General features: G+C 41.6%; 1 protein-coding gene and 1 long non-coding RNA gene across 2 annotated transcripts in view; one reads left to right on the forward strand and one right to left on the reverse strand.

Moving 5' to 3' along the window:
- On the forward strand, positions 1 to 24,694 carry TCP11L2 (t-complex 11 like 2). The gene is made up of 10 exons (XM_075600707.1): positions 1 to 1,545; positions 7,836 to 8,017; positions 8,783 to 8,915; positions 11,417 to 11,537; positions 12,086 to 12,306; positions 13,849 to 13,985; positions 14,382 to 14,563; positions 15,653 to 15,828; positions 16,612 to 16,784; positions 21,678 to 24,694. Exons 2-10 carry the CDS (start codon positions 7,858 to 7,860, stop codon positions 21,911 to 21,913), a joined length of 1,539 nt encoding a protein of 512 aa, XP_075456822.1. The 5' UTR covers positions 1 to 1,545; positions 7,836 to 7,857; the 3' UTR covers positions 21,914 to 24,694.
- The window catches only part of LOC142495349 (uncharacterized), a 21,242-nt gene continuing 3,496 nt past the window's right edge, over positions 7,733 to 25,478 (reverse strand). Inside the window, exons 2-3 of the long non-coding RNA XR_012801721.1 lie at positions 11,136 to 11,255; positions 7,733 to 8,038 (exon numbers count right to left, since the gene is read on the reverse strand). This is a non-coding gene — a long non-coding RNA (uncharacterized LOC142495349). The remainder of the gene's footprint in view (positions 8,039 to 11,135; positions 11,256 to 25,478) is intronic.

Here is a 25,478-nt window from a genome sequence, read left to right on the forward strand (position 1 = left end):
GCAAAGGCATTGCGTGAGTCCCCCCTCCGGCGCGGAAGGGGTTAACTGCCATAAGACCTAGTAAGCTCCGCCCCCAGCACCCCGCGCGGAGGGGAGGGGCGTTCCACTTCCGGAAACACGTGACGTCACCACCTGGGCGATACCATTCGGGCTGCTGTTGTTTTTTTTTATGTTTTCGTCGAAGTTGTGGGGCAGTTTGAGGTAGAAACAGGTTCGCGAGCAGTCACAGGGACCAGTGACACAGGGACAGCGCTAGGGCGAGAGGAGAGGGCTGGAGCTTGTTTGTAACGTTAACTGGGTGTTTGGCTTGAGATACGCCACCCCCTCCTGAGCGATCAGCTGTGAGACCGACCCGAGAGCTGCTGCTCCTGCACAACAACAACAACATCAGAGAAGAACTAGGACAGGAGAAGAGCCCGAGCTACATATACTGTACAGAGATATATATACACCACACTGCAAGAGCCCGAGCTACATATACAGGGACATATACACCACACTGCAAGAGCCCGAGCTGCATATACATCTATATACAGGGATATATACACCACACTGCAAGAGCCCGAGCTACATATACAGGGATATATACACCACACTGCAAGAGCCCGAGCTGCATATACATCTATATACAGGGATATATACCACACTGCACGAACCTGAGCTATATACAGGGATATATACCACACTGCACGAACTTGAGCTATATACTCACACATACAAATAATACGCAGGGAAATGCTGGCGAGCACGAAGTGAATCTGAGCTGCACATATAAGAATACATCAGAGCCTACGATATTAATACGCCTGTGTTGTGTGGAAAGTAGAAAGAAACGAATCCTGAGCTAGAGATTTTCAAGGAAACCCCGGAGTGCAAGCAGTAACCCTGAGATTAACCCAAGTACCACATCAGAGGCCTCTGTAACAAAAACATATCCGGGATTAAAGAGACATTAAGCCCTGCAGCAAACCCGAACAACACAAAGAGGACGTCAGAAATCAACTCCACAAAACGCCCGAACCCCGTGGGTGCCCCTAACTACAATAAAACATCGGAGAACCCCCACACATCTGATCTTCATCCCAGAAATTATCATCTGAGTAACCCCATTGTAGACACACTCGTCTGATCAGCCACAGAAACAAAGCAGCTGAGCGCTGTATTGGCATCCTGATTTGGAGCAGCATAACATCCCGGCTGAGAGCCTGCCACGCTTTGTTTCCATGTCCACAGCTGAGCAACAAGCACAACATCTGCTCTAACAGCAGCCTATATGTCCACAGCCTGATCTGAAGCAGCCTATATGTCCATATCCTGATCTGAAGCAGCCTATATGTCCACATCCTGATCTGAAGCAGCCTATATGTCCATATCCTGATCTGAAGCAGCCTATATGTCCATATCCTGATCTGAAGCAGCCTATATGTACATATCCTGATCTGAAGCAGCCTATATGTCCATAGCCTGATCTGAAGCAGCTTGGCGGAACATCTCTCCCTGCGTGTGGATGAACTGAGTTTCTCAGCTGAATCCATACAAGGAAAGGTAACTTACGATGGTATTCTCCTCTTCCTTACCGAGTTATTCCCAATGCTGTGTCCATCACTGCAGTAAAGAGCTGCTACACATTGTTATTATTGTTTATTTGTAAAACCCAACATTTTCCGCAGCGCGGTACAGAGTTATGTATATTACAGAAACAGAATGATGTATTTATTTTATGCATTGCTTAGTTGTATTATTTAACTTATTGCAGTTATATTGTTGTTTCAAATTGTCATCAGTAGCTTTTGCTATCTGACATTCGTTTTATTTGTTGTTTAGTTATGATTATATATATATATATTTTATAATTGTGTTTTATTGGTTGCTAGACCGTTGTTTTAGGTCCTCTTTGGATTTTACGCAGATTGTTGCCATTTTTCATTGACCCCCGGTGCACGGTGTGCATCCTTCTTATCGTTTTTTGTTGAGTTCGCCCTTGGGAGATCTCGCATAGGAGCTCTTTGGGAGTTTCTCCACGCATCCAGCTGCAAGGGGCACTGACCACACGACTTGCGTCACCAGGCAGCACGAGCGCGGCTTCCTTGTCTCTCTGCATACTGTGCTTTCACTGCAGCCAGGGATTCTGGGAAATGACATGCAAAGGAACACACACATGTCCATTTTAACATGGGTCCCTATAAATGTATTCCTGCCGTATTACACAGCTTCTCAGCTCAGCCTGAGTTTAAGAACTGCATCACCAGTAAACTGCTGACAGCTGTTTCAACCTTTTGGGTCTCTACACCGATCTTGCACCTTGAGATATATATATGTACGTTACCATCCAGCAGAACAGCAAAGAGAGACAGCACTCAGAGGTAAGTCAGCAAAATAATGTATTGAAACAGACACAAAAATCTGGATTTTATTTTGCTGACTTACCTCTGAGTGCTGTCTCTCTTTGCTGTTCTGCTGCCCTGCTGGATGGTAACGTACTCTTTACATTATTGATGGGACTAGCACCAGGCCTTTCTGGATATCTATATTGGAGTGCTTGCTGCTTTTTTTACACACATATATACATACCTACCTGAGGAAGGGTTAATTTTGTATCCTGAAAAGTTTTGCCACTATTTGTCTTTGAATCCCATTAAAATGGTCTGAGCATTCTTTGAACACGAAGAGTGCGACTACCTCTCCATGTTTTCTACTATTGTAATGTTAATATTAAGTTTTGGATGACAAAAAAATATTTGCTCCACCGCAAACGGCTTTATTATGTTTTTTGTTGGTGCATAGCACTGACGGTGTACGCAGCGCTGTACATAGAACAGTCCCTGCCCTGTAGAGCTTACAAACTATTTTTTGTTGCCTGAAGCACATGGAGATAAAGTGACTAACCCAAGGTCACAAGGAGCAGGAGGTAACTTAATATGGTATTCACTTCTTCATTACTGAGTTATTCCCAGTGCTGTGTACATCACTGCAGAAAAGAGCTACTGCACATTGTTATTATTGTTCGTTTATTTGTAAAGCGCCAACATATTCCGCAGCGCGGTACAATGGAGGTACAGGGTTGTGTATATTACATTAACAGAATGGCATACAATTAAGCACAAGCAGATACAGACGGTAATGAGGGCCCTGCTCCTGAGAGCTTACAATCTACAGGGAATAAGGGGCAATGTTGAAACAAAAGGCAAAGTGGTTTTATAGCCAGCAACTCGTTGCAAAACAACTACTCTTTAGGCTACCCTTCACATGGACATTATTTATGTCATGAGGGCTAGCACACCAGGGCCAGATGACACACCGGGTATGTCATGCTAGTTTCCTAGGGGAGATCGCAGAGGGAGCGATATGGAGGTGTAGCCCCTTCTACTTCCATTCCTGGAAGTCCAACGACACTCGGATGCCTCTTGTCTTCCGTCTTCGAAAGGGTTAAGTTCACGCCAAGAGAGTCCAGTTCAGTTTGTGTTGCAGTGTATGACGGAGCTTTGCATCAGTGAGCGGTTTGAGAAGGGGGTAGGAGTTACTGGGCAAACTACTATTATTGTAACCAGGCTGAGGCTTCACCACACTCGTCATCCTTCAAATTATCAGGGACATTTGAAACTATTTTACTATTGCAGGGTGTACTTTTTCACTCTGTAATAGTAAAACAACTTGAAATGTCGCTCTGACTTCTTGAGAGATGATTTGAGTGCCGCCGATTTAATGTTATGGGGTGTTGTCATTCCCACACACGTCAGACCGGCACCATCTATCCACCTCATATACATTATCTCCCAGACTTATCTAAAGGACTGTCCAAACTACTTTTATGCCAGCTCTCCGAGGTGACCTTTTAAGAGTTTCTCATCAGCGTTAAAAGATGCGGCTACCATCTTCTTCACACTTTATGCCAAGGAAAATTGACGCTAGAGAAATGTCTGCAGCGTGAACAAGCAAATGTCAGTAGCTTGATATAGGAGATATCCATGAGGGTATATAACAGAATTAAATGTAATGTATATTGTACACACCAAATACAGGTCAGTGGCATTCCTGCATACAGCAATATAGATTTGCCCGGGTGCAGCTGTAGATAAAGTGAATAAATGATCCAAAATACAGGCACTCGCTGAACATATTTTAAAAATAATGAAAGTAACACTTTAATGAACCTGGCCTCACTTTGCTATCTAAGACTGAGTCGGCCGCGGCTGCACACGCTATGGCTTGCGCGCTACACACCAGAGCACAGCCCTCTATGTGGCAGGCCCCAGTTATTGTGGGCACGCAAAGCGCGATGACGCGATCACTGGAAGGGAAGACGAGGATTTTGTCTTTCCCTGCAGTGACGCGGTCACATGGTTGATTATCTACACAACCATTGGTTGCTAATGTAGACCGCCATGGCTGCGCCCCACCGTCCGTCATGGCCACGCCCCCTGTCATGACCACGCATCCCATTGCTACATTTAGACCGCAGATTGCGGCTTTTACCTGTACACGCGCCGCCAGGCGCTCTGGCGTGCGTGCAGCCGTGGTCACTGGGAACTCAGCCTAAAGCTGCACCCAGGCAAGAGTGCCACTGGGGGTGTGTCTGTGTGTGTCTCTCATATATATGCGCTCTTGATCTCCTAAATCTCCATTATACATGTCTGCAGTGTTGTATGTGTCTAGTTTAATGTGCCCTATTCTAATTTTGAATGTGTCCTGTTATGTCTGTAAATGGCATATGCTGCTGTCTTAACAGCTTGTGAAGCGTTGCCTTGTAAGGTCTGGATAAGGTGACCAGTGTCTCACTTGCAGAGGCTCCGTCTCCCAGCTGGTGCTTGTGTCCTATCCCCTTACAGCCAGTTGAATGACAACAGAAAATCGAGTATTGGTTAGGGGAACGACTGTGTTGTTTTCTTTTTGTCAAATCAAGTCAATTTTATTTCCCTGTAGCGTATTTTTCAGTAGTTTTAACTTGGACTGAAATAGAATAGTTACTTTTTGGTTAGTTTGCAATTGGTTCATTTTTTGAGCCATGGTTTGCCCTAAACTTCATGCTAGTAAAAATCTATACGTTCATAAAGACCTAGATTGTATTGCAAATGGGGCGTCCTCCCTTCACCACTGCTGTACACTTGAAGAAACCTACAAGGTTTCAGTAGCTCTGTACACTCTCATTTCATTTATGAAGAACACCTGTGTTGGTTCGCTAAAATGAATCAACCTGCAACAAATCTGCATTCCAACAGGACAAGAGACTACAGGCCATACCTGGGATTAGGAACAACCAGTGCACTTGTAACTGAGTTGCATTCAGTAGTTGGCATATGAATAGAATGTTTGGTGGTTGCCTTAGAATCGTTGTCTGGCTCAAGGCCATAAGGATACGTTTGACAACCATCGGTCTAACTAATATTTACTAGGCAACCTAATTACCTTTGGGGGTGGGGGAGGGGGCAAGTTTCAGAGCTGATAAAAAGGACGTTGGTTAGAGCGTGATTAGGTGGAATCTCGGTTACTTCTCTCATTAACGACACCAAAAAGTAGGAGAAAAAGATGCCAGTTTCAGGCGCCCCCTCCCCAAAGCTTGATACTCTGCCACAAATTTGTTTTCTGGCTGGCACACATCTAGGTACTAAATGGTAACTTTATACTCTGTTTGTTTTTAAATGATTAGCGCATCTGAAGGACACAATGTCCTGTGGAGGAGATACAGAACGGAGCTAGTAATTACAAAATTACTGTATCTAAATTGTCAGTACCCAATAGAGTATCTAACATCTTGTGGTCAGAGGGTGCTAGGTACTGATGCACTGTTAGTGGCACTAGCGCACTCTGTCCCCCGTTAGAGACGATTCTAAAGCAAAGGGTAAAAATGTATTAGACGCACACAAGCAGCGGTCGGTTAGGCTAGCCAACAGACGCTTACACTTTTTTATTTCCAAAGGTAGACATTTTAAGTCCGTTATTTGAGAATCCCTGTACGATACACTTTATTTTAGCTTAATCATATGTCATATGTAACTACAAATTATATTTTTTCTCGCCCATACTGCATACTTGCAGCCACCGCATATCTGTAACAAAGGGGGACCGAGTGCTTATAAACTGGCATATTTTTCTTCTACTTTTTGGCTTTCAGTATCTATCTCTGCTAAGCATCACTCCCAAAAAATTGTGTGCGCCGAGCATGTGCATTTTAAGTGAAACTTCTTATCTTTTGTCACTGTTTTGTCACAGAAATTGTATTTGTGTTGGAGATGTTTTTAATTAAAAATCAAAATACAATTTCATTGACAAAACGCAATGAAATCTGACTTAGAACGCACGTGCTCGCCCCCCCTCCCTCTGTATTGGCTATTTGCACTAACTGTGAATTCCTTGTGTGTGTGGGTATGGGTGTGCTTGGTCTCGGCTCCGTGTCCACTTGTCCTCTGGTGCTGCTGCCCATACGCTACGCACTGTCGAACTCCAGAGGCCTCTGCACATGCGCGCCGGACACCTCTGCACATGTGCACTGAACGGAATATTCTTCTGCTCATGCGCAACCTCTGCGCATGCGTTGAGGGGGACGTCTTTCGGTATGAATGTGCTCACAGAGCCTCTGCGCGTGCGTTGAAGGGGACACTTGTGCACATGCGTGCTGGATGGGGGAGAAGGGACATCAACGAGAGAGGGCACGCGCAGATCGCCTTGGACGAATGTGGGCATGGAGGTGAATGTTGGTTAGGGCGGCCCGATGGCCTCATCTGCCAGCACTGACGTCACTTCCATAACCTACTTCCGTCTCCTAGAAAGGCGATTTTTGTGCCTGGAAAGAAGTTTCACTTCAAAACATTATTCAAGAGGCAGAGCGAGGGTATCTTTCTGGTTTGTCTACTTCTCTCACTACCAGAAAGTCAACCCATGTATAGCTGTTTGATTCCAATTGGACTTCAACCTCACAGTTATATATTAACTAGATATGTGAAAATATTTTATGCAGGAGGAAATAGCTTCTTATAACCACTTGTCTTTCATTTACAGTCATTGGTTGGCACAGTTCTGCTTTGCTTGTTCCAAAAAGATGAACACCTCGACGAGATCATTCTTGTCACACATTGATTGATTTAAACATTCAAACTTCTCATCCAATTGCTACCAGCACTTCAGCACATCTGTCAGCAGAAGCAGTTAACTGAGGGGTTCTCAACTTCAGTCCTCAAGACCCCCCCCCTAACAGGCCAGATTTTAAGGATATCCCTGCTTTGACACAGGTGGCCCTTGAGCCACCTGTGCTGAGCCAGGGACTGATTGAGCCACTTGTGCTGAAGCAGGGATATCTTGCAAACCTGACCTGTTGGGGGACTGAGTTAACTGTTAACTCATTTATTGCCGCTGAGTCTTAAATTGGTGTGTTCCCTTAAAGGGGGCATTTGGCTCTATATATGGCAATATGAACGGCAACAATCTGACACCAAGGACTGACCAGAAAGTGGGAATCCTGCCCACACAGAGGTTCAGTTTGATTAGACTGCAGATTAGATATTCAGCTAGGTCCCATGTTTAATTAAATTGTAAGGGGAGACTAACGCTCCACAAATCTCACGGTGTAATGCTAATCCTCTTACTGAATGTTGTCTAGTGACTTCAGCAATCCCAGTACAGAAATAGCTTTACCTCATAGAAATAAATTGAGGCTTATAAAGCTGCAGAACTCACTGTGCATTTGTTTAATTTTACCAAAGTAAATACACACAGGTGATTTGATTATTCATTACACTGATTAATAACCCTCTTCCTGCAATGCATTGGACTCCATGAGTGTTATTCCAATGAATGTGCACAAGTGTGTGAATCATTGGAAAAAAATGTGTTTCTCTTTACAGGTTACTCCACACTGTTTATAAAATGCCGTTCAGTAATGAAAAACACTGTGGAAATGAGGACCAGATGAGCGACTCCGACACCTCCCGGCGGTCTGAAAGCATGGCGTCTTCATCCAGCGATAATGAGTCCCCCAGGCAGAGCTTTACCAGTGACTCTTCCAGCAAACAGGCCTCCCCAGTCTGTAAGCTAGTTTTTTGTTTTTCTTTGAAAGATAACGGAGATATTTAATTGCATGTTACATTTGGCATGAACTATTATTATTACACCTACTATTATAGAACCATTCATACTCCATGTTATGGCATCTTAATGTTGGCATGCAATGTATATACAACAGTGGAATGTGCAGATTCTTAATTGCCATCATTGTTTTGGGTTGACACATACACAGACACAGACACGTGGCAACATCCAATGTCATGAAAAATACAGGTTTTTTTTTTTGCCAAAACACAAATCTGACTATAAATGTAAGATCTGCATGACTTTTGCCACAATTGTAAATGGTAAATAGCTATATTTTTTTCACCAGTATGTGAAACGTTTGGTGTAGTATTTTTGATTCGATCTTGTTAGAAATATGACCTTTTTAACTGATCTGCTGTGTACAGTTGTTGAAATTTGTAGAGAATGGATGAAAAAAAATACTTGTCACATTTGTGCTATTTATAACTTGATAAGATAAATAATCTCTACTGTTTTGAGATTAGAACAGGTCACGGATTGTTTTCATTCATTTTTGTCCTTTTATATTTTCCCGGGGACTGGAAATCATTCATGGGGAGGAATAGAAATCAGAACTAACATATCAGAAAAAGGCGTCTGCAACATTAGTTATTAAAAATAAATTAGTGAGGCAGCATCCTGATTTCGAATGCAGGGCCATAATGTTGTTTTTCTATTCTCTCACTCCCCCCCCCCCCCCACCCCCACCTACATCTTACAGCGAGTCCTCCAAAAATGGCGACTTTTGATGAAATGATGGCGACCACAAGGAACATGTGTAATTTAAAGTTGGCCCATGAAATTGTTGCAAATGAAAACTTCCACCTGGATCACATAGATCCTCCTAAAAACAGGTACGGTTGTTTTTAATAATGTTCTATTCCAAGCACTGCAATGGGCATTTGTAACATCATATGACCTCTCTAAACAGTTTTACAACAGATTACATTAGTTGGGGAAGTGCACGGCAGAAGCAATTTGCCAGGTACTGACGTTTTCAAGAGCAATTCCAATAAGCAATTGGTCATGTAACAGCTTTGATACATTGTAATCTTTTATATATTTATTTATATATTTTATATCTGTATGTTAGTGTTTTAAAATGAGGCGATACTTACCCTTTTTATACTTCAATATATTCTATATATACTACACTGAGTGGTTGTGCGTTCTTTTTCTTTTCTTTTTCAGCCTCTCTTAAAATTAGTCCCAGAAGCCTAGGTGTGAGTAATACAAACACTGCATGTACATTATATATTTTGTTTTGGTCTCATGCCTAATGAAGAAATTCTAAAATTGCGGTGGTTAAGGCATCTTTCTCTACAGCGTAAATCTGCTGTAGGATTTCATAATAAGGTCTTGGAAGAGGGTGTAAAAGGGACAATGCTGAGATAAGAAGCAACTCTACAGGCAGGGCCAGCTGGGATGTTTGCAGAGCCAGGCGCAGTGACCTGTGTGTGACCTTGGCTCTTACCTTCTCCGGCGGCATCTCATCTCCTCCCGGCATCTCCCCCTGTATGTATGGTCGTGTCATTATGGCTCTGTTGCCTTGACAATGGGGTATCGTGCTGCGTCACGTTATGGCAATGTGTTGCCACATGGTACCATGGCAACGTGACGCCACATGGTACCATGACGTCCCGTTGTGATGGCAACGCGACGCCATTTGACGTTGCGGAGCCATAATGATGGGGGGAATGCCGGGAGAAGGTAAGAGAGTTAGAGGCCCCGCACTCTCCTGCCGGCAATCCGTTTAATTGTTCTGGGGGAGAGTGGTGGGGCCTCTGTAATCGTGGGGCTCGGTGCAGTGGCACTGACTACATGGCATGGATGCTATGCCTGACCAGGACTATTTTGATACTAAATCAGTCAGGGTAGCATGGGGTGTAATGACCGAAATAATGAACACTGTACATTATGTAATATGATGCTTTTATCAAATGTCCTTGTTTTGTTGTATAGTAAATAGAAATATCGTGGTTCTGGAAATAAATATTTGCTAAAATGTTAATAGTGTATAAGAAACAGCACTCCTACGTTTATAATGAAATATAAATAAAGCTTAACGTGGGTGCAGGGGAAAAACATCAGTTGGCCATCATAACGGAAGAAAATATTAATGCCCACACCTCGTGCACAATTTCTAGTTAAGCATTTCAACTGGAAATTGAATTCCTATCTTATTTGTTATTAACTATGTTACTAATTTTAAGGTCCAGTTGACCTGTTCTGTCATCTGTCCTGCTTCCAGACCAGATTTATCACTCCCATCATCGTGTGTCTCATTATATTGTCTTGAAGTCAACAAATACTTCATTTGCTGCACCATTGCATTCCATGCAATTATTTCTAATTCAGTCACACAGATTTACTGCCTGAGCGATGTTACTACACAATGAACATGCCTTAATTTAACTAATTATGAATTGCAATGTTAAAGAAGTTAATACAATGTTAAAATACCACCTGAATTATTTATTGATAAAAAAAAAGTGACACACTGTGTGCTCTCTTCCATGTCATTACCCAGCATCCCTTGCTGCAGTGGAAGCATTGTATGCTAAGCGTTGCGGGCCTGTCTGAGATATGTGAATGTGCTCACAAGTGATATTTGTATTTGCTATTTATATGTTAAGCGCTAGAGCAGGGGTGCGCAAACTTCTTCAGCTGTACCCCCCTCCCCGGGAGCCGCAGCGGTCGCGCGCCCCCCACCCTCTCCAATGACTAGGCGTCAAATGACGTCGCGGGTAATGTGATGTCGCCTGACCCCGCCGCGTCATTTAATGCTGCATTGCCATGGCGACGTGTTGCCGGAGAGCAGGCAAGGGAGTTGCAGAGGCGCCCCCCAGTTTGCGCTCCGCTGCACTTGAGTATGTGTTAAACATACAACATACTGGAAGAGAGTTTAACAAGTTGAGCCAATTCTGCTTTACTAGTATTTTTGGGGGGTTAATCAGTATCATACCCAGTTTATAACCAAACTACATTTTTGTAATATATCAAGTACAATGCAGTCTGTAATAGTTTACAGGTCTACATACCACTAAAACATGTAGAAAGGCACGCTGTAGTACCTTAGAGACCTGTTTTGTAGCACAGATCTTCATGAGAAAGTAGAGGAAGAGCACATGTTCCACGTCTGAAGATAGACTTTTCCCTGTTCTACATTGTGATTGTTTGCGATGATTTTCATTCTGTGGTATGCAAAAGCGAGAACGATAACGCATTATCACTGAAGTATTCCACCAAATTGGTTAAAGAGGAGAGCAGGCCAGAATTACGTGACACGCTACATTTGTTGTTTTATACATCGGGATACATTACTGATCTATTTCTATTTCCGTCTGTCTAACAGCTTAGAAGGCAGAGTTAAGCAAATTGTTCATAAAGCATTTTGGGATTGTTTGGAGTCGGAACTTAATGAAGATCCTCCCCAATATGAACACGCTATAAAACTTTTTGACGAAATTAAAGAGGTAAATGTCATGGTTTTTACAGCATCATTATTGAATTTTCAGGCAAAAATTAATTTGACTAAGAATGTTATGTATTGTATATCTTTATTTATATAGCGCCATTAATGTACAAAGCGCTTCACAGTACAAATGCAATATAATAAAATGTAATAAAATATCAACACTTTCCTCCAACAATTTCCCTCTGTGCATTTTTCCTTTTTGTCTATAACTGTCTCCATGTCTCTGTCTCTCTCTGGTTCTCTGCCCCCCATAACTCAGCGTCAGATTGTTTAAAGTAAATCTGTACAGCGGGTGTGGAGCAGCCGTTTCAGAGTAAATCTTCTGTGCCAATTGCTCGGTTCAACAGCTAAAAAAATATTTGCCCATTTATGTTGAAAACTCCTCGAATTATGTAAAGGAATTTTGACATACACGGGTCTTTATCTCTTTCCACCTATTCTTCAGAGTCCATTAAATATCCAAGAGCATTGTTTAACGTCGGACATTTGTTTCTTTTAAATGTAGACCTTCTTCATGTAATTTCTTTTAAATAACTTGTGTTCTAGATCTTGCTTTCCTTCTTGACTCCTGGTACAAACAGACTGCGGACCCAAATATGTGAAGTCTTAGATGCAGACTTCATCAGACAGCAAGCCGAACATAATGCGGTTGATATCCCAAAACTTGGAAGTTACGTTATTAATATAATGGGAAAGTTATGTGCTCCCATCAGAGATGAAGATGTTAAAAACTTGAAAGCAAGTGGTAACATTGTGCAGATGTTACGGTTAGTAGGCCTTATTTTATTTATTCTTTCTCCACTAAAAAATGGCACAACAATGGGGAAGGGGAAAGGGGTAGAAACCCTCGCATCAGCCTCTAACCAAAAAGAATCGACAACGGTGCAATAAAGGGAAGGAGCAGAATTGTAACAAATAAACAAAAGACACCCTGTGGGCAGCACTCGTTGTTTGCAAATATGAATTGACTAAATATGAATAACTAAAGTTACAGTATTGTATATATTTTTGTCTGTTTTTTGTATTTTGTCACCACAGTCAGTTGTCCATTCTTTCCACAATTTTGACATTTATTTTAAATTATACTATTAAAGCATTTTAATTTTAAATCTATCACCAATTCATATTTGCATACAACGAGTGCTGCCCACAGGGTGTCTTTTGTTTATTTGTTACAATTCCACTAAAAAATGGCACATGAAGTGCAAAATAATAAAGACTGGTGTGATTTACCTATAAAATCTTCATAGATAAGTTTAATACCGTGTACCACATGTTAAAAATATAAATGAGATCTTTTATAACATCTCAACACAGCATAAAGTTTCTAGTAATGCATTAGAGCTGTGGTACCCAATCGCTTTTACATTGTGTACCCCAGCTAGAATTTTATTTTTCTTCGAAACCCTAATTAAAAAAATCTCATTGCCTACTCATCAGATTATTACTAACAAAACTGTTTCACCTATCCCCGGCAGTATGGTGTCCTGAGCTTATGGTGAGAACACAAGCTTACTAAAGCCGCTCAATGTATGCAGACAGCATGTGTGGCATTGCTTTCTATCACTGCGGGAGCTTCCAAAGTCACGCTCTACAATGCCTTGCCGCTGTGAATGCAAAGCATTGTGGGGACCGACTTTTGAAGCTCCTGCTGTAATGAATAGCTATGCCAACCATGCTGAGGTGCAGTTTGGGGCCTTATGAAGTGCCCAGTACCCACATGGGCTTAGGAACCCACAGACTGCCTGTGATCCACAATTACATATATTTTTGGTGAACACCGCTTAGTAAATAAGGCCTAAAGTGAAGCAGTTCCCAATTTGCCATATAGTGTTCATGTATGTGGTTCCGCTCCTAAGTGCAGCATTTACATGCCTCAACTAACTAAAATATTCATGAGTCTGAAGGTCACTGAAAGACAACATGCAGAGTTATTAATAGCATATCTGTCAACAGTTTATAAAGGGGGTTGCATAATTGTTGCTGGTGTATTTTTGTCTCTTGTAAATGTATTCTCCATGTGCCATTCATATTTATATAATATTGCAAGTGTTCATAGTACCTTAGGCTGAGGGATAATAAAGGAAAGACTAGGCCTTTAGCTAAACAGATTGCAATCGGTCACCTAATGTGTTTGGTACCAAACATTAAAATGAATTACTCAAGGTTACACAGACTGTGCCTGGGTTTGTCGCTATGGTTTCCCACTTTATAATCTAGTGCTTTCTCCAAGAAAATTCACTAGATTTAAACTAACCAATTGCCTTTCTATGCAATTCCCATTTACACGTTTTCTTGGCCTTCTCCAGGGATGTTTTCCATGTTTTGGATCTCATGAAAATGGATATGGTCAATTACACTATCCAGAACATTAGACCACAGCTTCAGCGCCAGTTAGTAGAATATGAAAGAGTAAAGTTTCAAGAAATTCTTGACAAAACACCAGGTAAGTGACAACTTTCCTGTATGGCTTTAAGATGCCTAGTCAACCTTGAAACAATACAGGAAATGGTGTTGCCAGTGTTTAGGGTGGGTAAACTTCTCTTTCTTTGCTGTACCAAAAGGGAGGTATGTATGATATTCATTTATCAAGGGGTTGGGGGGAGGGGGGGCATTTTGGGCTCCCTCTGCCCTGTCCATTCTCCTATTTACCTATCGTGGTTACCTAAGACTTTGCAGGGAGTGTATACAATTATCAGTTAGCCTATTCATTGGGTAATGTACCACGTAAAAGATGGCACTGGGGGTCTATTGCAATCCCTCTCAGTAAAGTTCTAGAGTAGGAAACCTGACGTTAAGCTGTCATTGACATGACCTATGACCCAAACTTCATTGCTCTTAGATGCACTAAATCAAACAACTGAGTGGATTAAAGAATCTCTTGGAGATGCGCTAGAAGCAAGGTCTCATGAAAACCCATCTGGTGCTAATGGTGTTTTGATGGATAATCTCAGTCCTACAATGGTGCTGAACAATGGTTTCCTGAAACTTCTGCAAATGGAATATCAAAATGTTGTACCAGAGGTAATACAAAAAGATAAACACATTAACTGTATGAAATGTCTTTTTTATTTGTATTTATTTTTTGGTGGATCCTTGTTATAACTGTGTGTGTGTGTGTGTGTGTGTGTGTGTGTGTTATTATTTAAGTGTGTATCATTTTGATAATGAATCTTGCTTTAAATGTGATGTTCAGAATCCATACTGGACCATGTTAAGTGCCAGAAATTCTCATTCACCTAAATATGAAAATGTAATAAACTGTTTGTATGGTAAAATAATGATGCACTATATTGGTAATGTTTAATATTATTATTATTATTTTTTAAATCAGGACTGGAGATTTCCCAAAGCTAGAAATATTAAAAACATGTAAAAATGTTATGTTCCGGTAAAATGAAAATAAAATCAAAGGTGTCCCCTGAAGTCGATCAATATGAAGCTGGTATGTCATGCTCTGACATTGCAGCTTCCTATTGGCCCATGGAATTGAGGCTTGGATGGCAGCTATGTTGATTTCCCAAAGTGATCAGGAATGCTGGAACATAAAAAGGCAAATACTGTATCTAGGGAACACACTAAAAAAAATTGGAACCAAAAAAAATAAGGAAGATTGCATCATATGGGGATATTATGTTGTGCCAGTTTAATGTTCATTTTATACATTAGTACTTTTAAATCAGCAAGCCCCCTACGGGATGGAATCATGGGGTCCGACAAGCCGAACTGCGCAATTTTCGTCTCCAGGGACCTCACACCCCTCCCCATCCTCCCGAGATATTTACGGGTGAAGTTAAATCCCTATTCACATCATTGGTTGCAGCTTCTAATTGGACGGCCATTTAAATCCCCTTTAACAACCAGGAAATAAAAATTGCTGGTAACTTCACCAGTAAGTAACTCTGGAACCTGTGGGTCCCCAGGGCTGGAAACGGCGCATTGCAGGAGGACTCGCCGATTTCAATCCTATTAAAAAAAAAAAAAAAAAACTTGAAGTGGCAATTCTTCCCCTCCCCCCACCCCCCAAATAGTCTGTACATCCATATGTTTTTATTTACTTATTTACTTTTCATTTGACGATTTCTTTTTCTGCTCTCTCTTTTTTTTTTTTAGACCCTAGTTACGGATGAGTTGCGTATTCAACAGTTAAAGCACAAACTGTATCAAGTAAAACTTACAGCCTGCGTGTGCCTCATTATTCAGAACACGATGGGGTCTGTTTGCACAACAGGGTTTACTGACAAAATAAAAGAAGTGACCGCTATTCTTCTCGATGGCATGAACAGCAAGTAAGGTGTCATTTTAGATTCAAACTAGTACATTTTAGATTTTGTTAATCTCTTCGCTGCCAGATAGTTCTGTAGCACAATATAGTCCCCTCTGGCATTGAGGGGTTTATGGAATAATGAATAACATAAATAAAATACTAACCCAAGAATGTCACTGTCAGTTTAGAGTACCCATTTTAGTAATAATGACGTATTTTAGCCCCAGCCTACATACAAACACAATAAACACTGTTGCATCTATGTACCATACCGATGAAATGACTTGCATCGTGGAAACCAGTTTTACTATTGCATTTGTACAGTGACGTTCTTGTTGAGGGCAAATAGTGCTGGAGCCCTAAGCTATTGAAAATCTATACATAATGTATTATAATATTACAGATTAAAAACGAGGCAGAAAACGTACTTGCTACCAAGTCACTATGCGCACCATTCCTAGTCCTTCCTACTTAAAAAGGGAAGTGGTTCCTTTGAACTCCACTAGAAATGTCTCGTTTCTGTTCCATTCATTGGTTTCCACAAGCAGTATTTTTCTCTGTGCTTCGTGGGGGACAATCACTGGCCTTCTGTATGGGTCATCGTACCACGTTTACGCATGAACTGCCTATCGGAGGTTAGTGAATCCCGGGGGAAAGTGTCTACTTTGCAATCACATTTCCCCACACGGTTTGAAAAGATGAAACCAACTATTGACATACTTAATTTTTTTTTTTTTTCCCCTCATGTTTTAATTTTATCATGACAAGCTATTCCAATTCAAGTTGGTGTGTGTTATGTTTTCAGAACATTTAATTTGAAAGAGACTCTCCATGCCCTGAGTATGAAGATCTGTTTTGAGATCAACAAATCGCTGACGGAAAGAGGTTTATCCGCACTCAGCGCGGAGACGCAAGATAACTTCGTCGGACAAATCTGCAACATTATGGAAAAAGACCATCCTATTAACAACCTGATTGGTAAGAATAAAACCTTTTTTTTATTTTTGCAGGATTTTAAATATTATGCATTAAAGACAAATTGTGAATAATGTATTGATCACGGAACAATGTTGAAATATATGGCTAGATTCAGAGCTGTTGAAATATTCCGAACTTTCCTTTTGTGCCAAGTTCAGATTATGCATCACCAGGGTGTTGGACTATACAAAATCATTGTATGCATACATCATTAAATCGGCAATTTCCCCTCCCCTGAAGCCCATATCCCATTAACTCAAATAATGTCAATACCTGCCCTTTTTTTTTTTTTTTTTTTAAGTGTTTAAAAAAACATGATTCCACTAATTTCTAACTTCTGATGTTACCATGGTAATATTTAAACTGCTCTGGGAAAGCTCAATTTTAATCTCCTGGATAGGATACTTTTTATTTCAAAAGCTTATGCCTCCTGATCGCAATTGCTAAATAAAAGCCATGTTGAAAAGGGCAAGAATAGATCTCCGGGAAAAAAAATGTATGTATGTATACTTTAAGTTGCAATTGTAGGCTAGCAGAGAGAACCACAATCTTGTTAGAAGTATTTATATGTATGTATAGCCCTTGATTACCTTTATTGAAAACTAATTACTTAAGCTGCCAATCGATTCTTTCTCCCATGATCGATCAGCAAAGATCTTGCTTCCCAGGGTTGACTAAATTGCCGTCTTTCAGTTTCAATCAATCCTTCAGTCAGTGTAACTCAGCAGCTATCCTTCTAATATAAGCAACGCATCCTTATATTACTATGGCAACATTATATCTATTGTTCCAGTTTGCAGCTCAAACTGCTGGGAACAGTGTAACACTTTCCCGTTAGTGATCATTTGTTGCCATAGACCTTGCACTGCTGGGGGAGTGGGCTTAAAGCTGCAATTGATTGGCGAAATTTGGTGACATAATTAGTGAAGGGATCTGTTTTTCTTCTGCTTCCGTCTCTCAGTGGAAGCTCATGAATATTCATGAGCACTCCTGCACTGACATGTGCTAGAGGGAGGGCAGGGCTGACAAAGGGGTGTGCCAGGGCTTGTGACAGGACATGAAGGGGCAGTGCCTTAGCAAATGGCTGTTAAAATAGAATACAAGAAAATTGGTCTTTCAAAGTTGTTTTTTTAAAAACAGAAAATGCTAAAAGTATTTTTTCTTACTACAGAACTGATTTATTAAAAAAAACACACATGCAGGATATTGACTGAACTGCAGCTTTAAAGCCTGCTATAGAAATCAAAGGATGTTAAGTTATTTATTTAAGAGTTGAATAATAAATAAAATGTAAAAAGTAGTCATTCTTATCTAATACTATAGACCTAATTTGTAAAAAAAAAAACAGGAGGCTATTGCTTGGATTGCTTTTTTTAAGGTCTGTGCACTGGTGACTTGCAACTGCTGCACTGATGGTAGTTCTGGGTTAAGTGTCTTGGTAGAAAAGAAGATCCTGGCACTCAGGCTTAGCAAAGAAGGACATTTATTCACAGCCAAAAAGTCCAACGTTTCAACTGCACATGCAGTCTTTCTCAAGGTGAGGGCTATGTGATATCCCTCACCTTGAGAAAGACATCGCATAGCCCTCACCTTGAGAAAGACATCGCATAGCCCTCACCTTGAGAAAGACATCGCATAGCCCTCACCTTGAGAAAGACATCGCATAGCCCTCACCTTGAGAAAGACACCGCATAGCCCTCACCTTGAGAAAGACATCGCATAGCCCTCACCTTGAGAAAGACATCGCATAGCCCTCACCTTGAGAAAGACACCGCATAGCCCTCACCTTGAGAAAGACACCGCATAGCCCTCACCTTGAGAAAGACATCGCCTAGCCCTCACCTTGAGAAAGACATCGCATAGCCCTCACCTTGAGAAAGACATCGCATAGCCCTCACCTTGAGAAAGACACCGCATAGCCCTCACCTTGAGAAAAGACATCATCGCATAGCCCTCACCTTGAGAAAGACACCGCATAGCCCTCACCTTGAGAAAGACATCGCATAGCCCTCACCTTGAGAAAGACACCGCATAGCCCTCACCTTGAGAAAGACACCGCATAGCCCTCACCTTGAGAAAGACACCGCATAGCCCTCACCTTGAGAAAGACACCGCATAGCCCTCACCTTGAGAAAGACACCGCATAGCCCTCACCTTGAGAAAGACATCGCATAGCCCTCACCTTGAGAAAGACATCGCATAGCCCTCACCTTGAGAAAGACATCGCATAGCCCTCACCTTGAGAAAGACATTGCATAGCCCTCACCTTGAGAAAGACATCGCATAGCCCTCACCTTGAGAAAGACATCGCATAGCCCTCACCTTGAGAAAGACATCGCATAGCCCTCACCTTGAGAAAGACATCGCATAGCCCTCACCTTGAGAAAGACATCGCATAGCCCTCACCTTGAGAAAGACACCGCATAGCCCTCACCTTGAGAAAGACACCGCATAGCCCTCACCTTGAGAAAGACATCGCATAGCCCTCACCTTGAGAAAGACATCGCATAGCCCTCACCTTGAGAAAGACACCGCATAGCCCTCACCTTGAGAAAGACATCGCATAGCCCTCACCTTGAGAAAGACATCGCATAGCCCTCACCTTGAGAAAGACATCGCATAGCCCTCACCTTGAGAAAGACATCGCATAGCCCTCACCTTGAGAAAGACACCGCATAGCCCTCACCTTGAGAAAGACACCGCATAGCCCTCACCTTGAGAAAGACATCGCATAGCCCTCACCTTGAGAAAGACACCGCATAGCCCTCACCTTGAGAAAGACATCGCATAGCCCTCACCTTGAGAAAGACATCGCATAGCCCTCACCTTGAGAAAGACATCGCATAGCCCTCACCTTGAGAAAGACACCGCATAGCCCTCACCTTGAGAAAGACATCGCATAGCCCTCACCTTGAGAAAGACATCGCATAGCCCTCACCTTGAGAAAGACATCGCATAGCCCTCACCTTGAGAAAGACATCGCATAGCCCTCACCTTGAGAAAGACATCGCATAGCCCTCACCTTGAGAAAGACATCGCATAGCCCTCACCTTGAGAAAGACATCGCATAGCCCTCACCTTGAGAAAGACATCGCATAGCCCTCACCTTGAGAAAGACATCGCATAGCCCTCACCTTGAGAAAGACACCGCATAGCCCTCACCTTGAGAAAGACACCGCATAGCCCTCACCTTGAGAAAGACATCGCATAGCCCTCACCTTGAGAAAGACACCGCATAGCCCTCACCTTGAGAAAGACACCGCATAGCCCTCACCTTGAGAAAGACACCGCATAGCCCTCACCTTGAGAAAGACACCGCATAGCCCTCACCTTGAGAAAGACACCGCATAGCCCTCACCTTGAGAAAGACATCGCATAGCCCTCACCTTGAGAAAGACATCGCATAGCCCTCACCTTGAGAAAGACATCGCATAGCCCTCACCTTGAGAAAGACACCGCATAGCCCTCACCTTGAGAAAGACACCGCATAGCCCTCACCTTGAGAAAGACATCGCATAGCCCTCACCTTGAGAAAGACACCGCATAGCCCTCACCTTGAGAAAGACATCGCATAGCCCTCACCTTGAGAAAGACATCGCATAGCCCTCACCTTGAGAAAGACATCGCATAGCCCTCACCTTGAGAAAGACACCGCATAGCCCTCACCTTGAGAAAGACATCGCATAGCCCTCACCTTGAGAAAGACATCGCATAGCCCTCACCTTGAGAAAGACATCGCATAGCCCTCACCTTGAGAAAGACATCGCATAGCCCTCACCTTGAGAAAGACATCGCATAGCCCTCACCTTGAGAAAGACATCGCATAGCCCTCACCTTGAGAAAGACATCGCATAGCCCTCACCTTGAGAAAGACATCGCATAGCCCTCACCTTGAGAAAGACATCGCATAGCCCTCACCTTGAGAAAGACATCGCATAGCCCTCACCTTGAGAAAGACATCGCATAGCCCTCACCTTGAGAAAGACACCGCATAGCCCTCACCTTGAGAAAGACATCGCATAGCCCTCACCTTGAGAAAGACATCGCATAGCCCTCACCTTGAGAAAGACATCGCATAGCCCTCACCTTGAGAAAGACACCGCATAGCCCTCACCTTGAGAAAGACATCGCATAGCCCTCACCTTGAGAAAGACATCGCATAGCCCTCACCTTGAGAAAGACACCGCATAGCCCTCACCTTGAGAAAGACACCGCATAGCCCTCACCTTGAGAAAGACACCGCATAGCCCTCACCTTGAGAAAGACATCGCATAGCCCTCACCTTGAGAAAGACACCGCATAGCCCTCACCTTGAGAAAGACACTGCATAGCCCTCACCTTGAGAAAGACATCGCATAGCCCTCACCTTGAGAAAGACATCGCATAGCCCTCACCTTGAGAAAGACTGCATGTGCAGTTGAAACGTTGGACTTTTTGGCTGTGAATACATTTCCTTCTTTGCTAAGGCCGAGTGCCAGGATCTTCTTTTCTACTGTGCTATTGCATGGGACCTGCAGGACATTCCCTGATCCAGCGAGCACCGGCAATTGATTTTGTCTACTCAATGTAAGATGTGTGCCAGATATATCTCCAGTTAGGTGTCTTGGTGCCATCATTAAACTTTCTAACCCAACTGAACCCTTTATGTATGCATTTATATCTTTATGTATATAGTGCCGTCCATGTACATAGCACTTGACAGCAGTAACAGACGTGACCTTATCAGAATAAGCACTTTATACATAAAAGTAGAGATTAGGAAAAGGAGTCCCTGGCCCGAGGAGCTTACAATCTATAGGTTGAACTTGATGTGGACGCATGTCTTTTTTCAATCTCCTCTACTACGTAACTATAGATGTTTATTTTCTCTCCCCCTTTTTTTTCTTTTTTTAGAAAAACGGATCGAAGTGTATTTGAGAACATTTCTCTGTGTTCCGTATCCATACAAGCAGATTCCTAGTATTCCCGGAGGCCTCACGTCCGTCCACGCGGAAATGGAGTTTATTGGATTTCATTACGCCAACATTGTGAATTTTAACAAGCAAGTGTACGGACCATTCTACGCAAATATCTTTCGGAAACTGCTTTTCGTTGAGGCACCGGGGAGAAAGACAGACACCGAGTCGTAGTTCAAAAAACGATTAAATAACTGCACACCATAATTGTACATACTATTTCGTTAATAGACTACCTATTTTATGAAGCCCCCCCCCCCCCAGTATTTTAAACGAATATTAGCTTAAATTCTATTCAAAGGAAATGTATTGAAAAATTTACATTTCAAAGAAAGTAATGCCAGTATATATATTTTTTTTACTAAAGTAGATCTGCTGATGAGTAGGGCCTACAGTGTTTGACAGTGAGACACTTGTTCCTCTGACAGCAGAGGGCTTAATGGCCAGACCAAGGATGTAATGCCAGCAGTTTGCTTGTGCTGTGACCTTTTGAAGTGGACAACTTAAGCACACGGAATACAGATTGTTCTGCTTAGTGACTCTGGCTGTCAGCACCTTAGCTGATACCCGTCTATATACAATGACACACTTTATTGTATGCAGGAACATGATGTGCTGTGTGGGATGCCCTCTGCTGTATGAATGATGCAATCTCATGAGAGGCAGAAAGAGAACTATGGAACAAAGTGGTATCTGCTAAACACAGTGCAAGATGACATCCCTTTTATACATGTAGTGCATGGGTCAGTCTGTGACAAAAATGAAGTAGTGCTTCTGTGACTGATTTCAAGAAATTCTACGTTTTTATTAAACATTAAGTTAAACGTTAGTGGACCTTATTTTTGAAAGTTGTTTTTCTGGTTACAGATATATATATTTTTTTTAATCACATTTTCTGCAAAAGACCATTACAGTGAAAATGTGTAAATAAATAAGTACGCTGGGCATTGCTAATAATAATAATAACAATAATAACAATTGTTTGCCATGAGAACGATCTCCCTTCGACGTCCTGGGTTCGCCTTGTTCACACCAGCAAAACGTTTGTAAATAAACTTGAATGGTTTTACGAGTCGGCCGAGAAATTAGTAATGTCGCTCGCACTGTGGTAGCAATACAGTAAAGATGATCACTACTGGTAACGGGGCATTTCCTAATTTGACTACACCACGCCACAATATTTTGTAATAAAAATCAGTCACACAGCCCATAACTAGGAGCCTCCTGAGTTTTTTCCCTTGTGAGTGTGACCCATAATATGTCTAATTATAAATTTTTGAACCGTTATTTATCTTGCTTTAATGAATAAAACTATCTTTGGACTATCGAATGAACCCCTACGGCTTTATAAAAGTCCAATATATTGTGCGTGTGCTAACGATATATATATATATTTTTTTTAAATCTGGATTGTGGTACAGCCAAGAAAAATGCAGGCTTGCAAAGGTAGTACCAGTCAGCCTGGTTAAAGATTCAGAGTTTTATTTAATATACATAGCCCAAATCCATTTCATTTTTATTTCACTTTTATCATTGTTTGTATATTGTATTTTGACTTAAATCAGAAGTTCCCTACTTGGCTATTTCCAGATATGTGGCAAGTACATAGCACAGTGTTAGAATATAGGTGATGTGATCACTGGCATTTCCCCAAGTGTAGCGTTTAAGATGACTAAAACGCTAGCTACTCCGTTTCCACAGAATGCAGTTGCCTTGCTTAACACTGCCAATTTCGATACTCTGCCTTAGGGCTCCTAAAATCAGGCAGTAACGTTCACTCTCTGGCCTTCAGTGGCCTGCAATTTGCAAGTGCAAGTTTCTCTTTTCTGAAGGAAAGTGTTACCTGGAGTCAGATGAGGCATATAAATGTGACCACATCTAATGCTTTATGTTGCACACTTCTCTCATTTCACCAAGAAAGTGGCACAGATGCTTCTGTCTTTCATATACACAATTGCTTGTGTGGTGTTGATAGTCTTATACATGTGTTTGATGTACTGTATCTGTACTGCATTTTACCTTTGCTGGTATGTAAAAAGTAAACAGAAATATATTGAGGTATGTTTTTTTTTAATTTGTGATAGCATTTAAAGGAACCTTGGTATGTCTTTTTTTTTTTTTTAATTTATATACACTTAATGACTTTAAGATTTATAACTGGCCATCCTTGTACTCTCACAATTGCATGTTGAATCCAATGTTTAAAATGAAGCATTGCCTTGCAACGGGCCATGCGTTAATAGCACATGCTTTTTGTTCTGTTATGTTTAAGGGGGAAGCAGTAGCCTCGTTGTGACGTCGCATGTCTTTATGTGTGGAGGGGGGGGGGGCACACTGTTCAAAATCTACTGCAAGCTATCCAACACCTTGCACTGCTTATTTTCTCTCTAGTTCTGATCGAAAAATGTCCATTAGGGCCAGGTCGCAGTCAACAATGTTTGTAACTTTTGATGTACTCTGATTTGTGCTAGTTACCAGTGCTGCAGTACTCCCTAGTGGGCCTTCAGCAGGGTGCTCTGCTCAGTGTGTGTCGTTTCTCCCCTCTCCCTCCCCATATCAGGTTTCATTTTATTTGACACCACCTCTGTTATTTTTATTTTACAGGTGCACCGGTTTGGTGTTTAATTTTAATCAGTTTTCAGACTCTGTTCTCAGATTTACAGTCTGTAATTATTTTGATGTAACCTATTCTCCAATTACCTGTCAGATCACAACCTCCTATCCATATACAGATGCCATACTATCTAATCCACACAATGAGTTATTGGAATTTAACATAAAAATATGTAATGTTTTAGATGATTTCCTTTTGCATAATTCCAAAAACATTACTATTGCTGCAATACAAAGATTGTGACTTTTTTTTTTAAGAAAGTAGTTTGCTTGTGATATTGTTTACTAATATTTGTATGTGTACAAACGTTACTATTAGAAACAATATATGTATATTGAGTATCAATGGCTCTGTGTTTTTCTTTTATGGTCTATCAACATGTATGCAAACACACGCACAACAAACCCTGGTCTATGTATGTGTACTGAACATAAGTAGGAAGCTTTTTATTTTTAATCTGTAATCCGTTATCAGATATTGAATTAGGACATTAACAAATTCACAATGTCATAAGGCCAAAAAATATTCAGTATTTTAATAATGTGGCACACCAGAGGTTAATTTGAGTTGCAAGTTGTACCTTTAAAAATACAAGGAATTTTTTTTATTGAGGTCAAGACCTGGTATGGTTTTCTGTGTTTGTCTAGCAAGAGGTTATGAGGGGTCAAGGCCTGGTTTGGGACATTTTGTAGTCACAACTCTTGTTTTATTGCTACGGTCAGAAAAAAAGGAACCTTTTAATGTAACTTTAAAGAGTTTCCTGAAAGGTTCTGGAAATGCCAGAGGGTGCGGCCAGGAAGACCGTCTAAAAGTCTTTGTAAGTTTACAAAGTCTAAAATATTGCGGATCTGATATTAGTCACAAGAATTACAAATGTATGTAACAGTTGGAATGAGACTAAATTATGCTAACGAAACAATCCATGATTGTGAGAGTGCAGAGGACAGATATTAATCTCTCAAATTTAGCAATAATCAGGTTTGACACACACGTGTATTTTAATTATACAAATGCAACAGTGACTATGGCATTCTTCTACGTATTATAGAAATAAAGATCTGGGGCGTTTTTTATATTCAGGCACCTTTTTGATTCTAAAGGAAAGTTCGTTTTCTCCTCCAGCCA

The sequence above is a fragment of the Ascaphus truei genome, chromosome 5 (assembly GCF_040206685.1).
Source record: "Ascaphus truei isolate aAscTru1 chromosome 5, aAscTru1.hap1, whole genome shotgun sequence".
In the NCBI taxonomy this organism is placed as follows: domain Eukaryota; kingdom Metazoa; phylum Chordata; class Amphibia; order Anura; family Ascaphidae; genus Ascaphus; species Ascaphus truei.

What these genes read in the sequence shown, in the direction of transcription:
- TCP11L2 (XM_075600707.1), top strand. Translation starts at nt 7,858, where the DNA reads ATGCCGTTCAGTAATGAAAAACACTGTGGAAATGAGGACCAGATGAGC. An exon ending in ATAGATCCTCCTAAAAACAG is followed by an intron (nt 8,916 to 11,416) that starts GTACGGTTGTTT and finishes TCTGTCTAACAG; the next exon opens with CTTAGAAGGCAGAGTTAAGC. An exon ending in AATTCTTGACAAAACACCAG is followed by an intron (nt 13,986 to 14,381) that starts GTAAGTGACAAC and finishes CATTGCTCTTAG; the next exon opens with ATGCACTAAATCAAACAACT.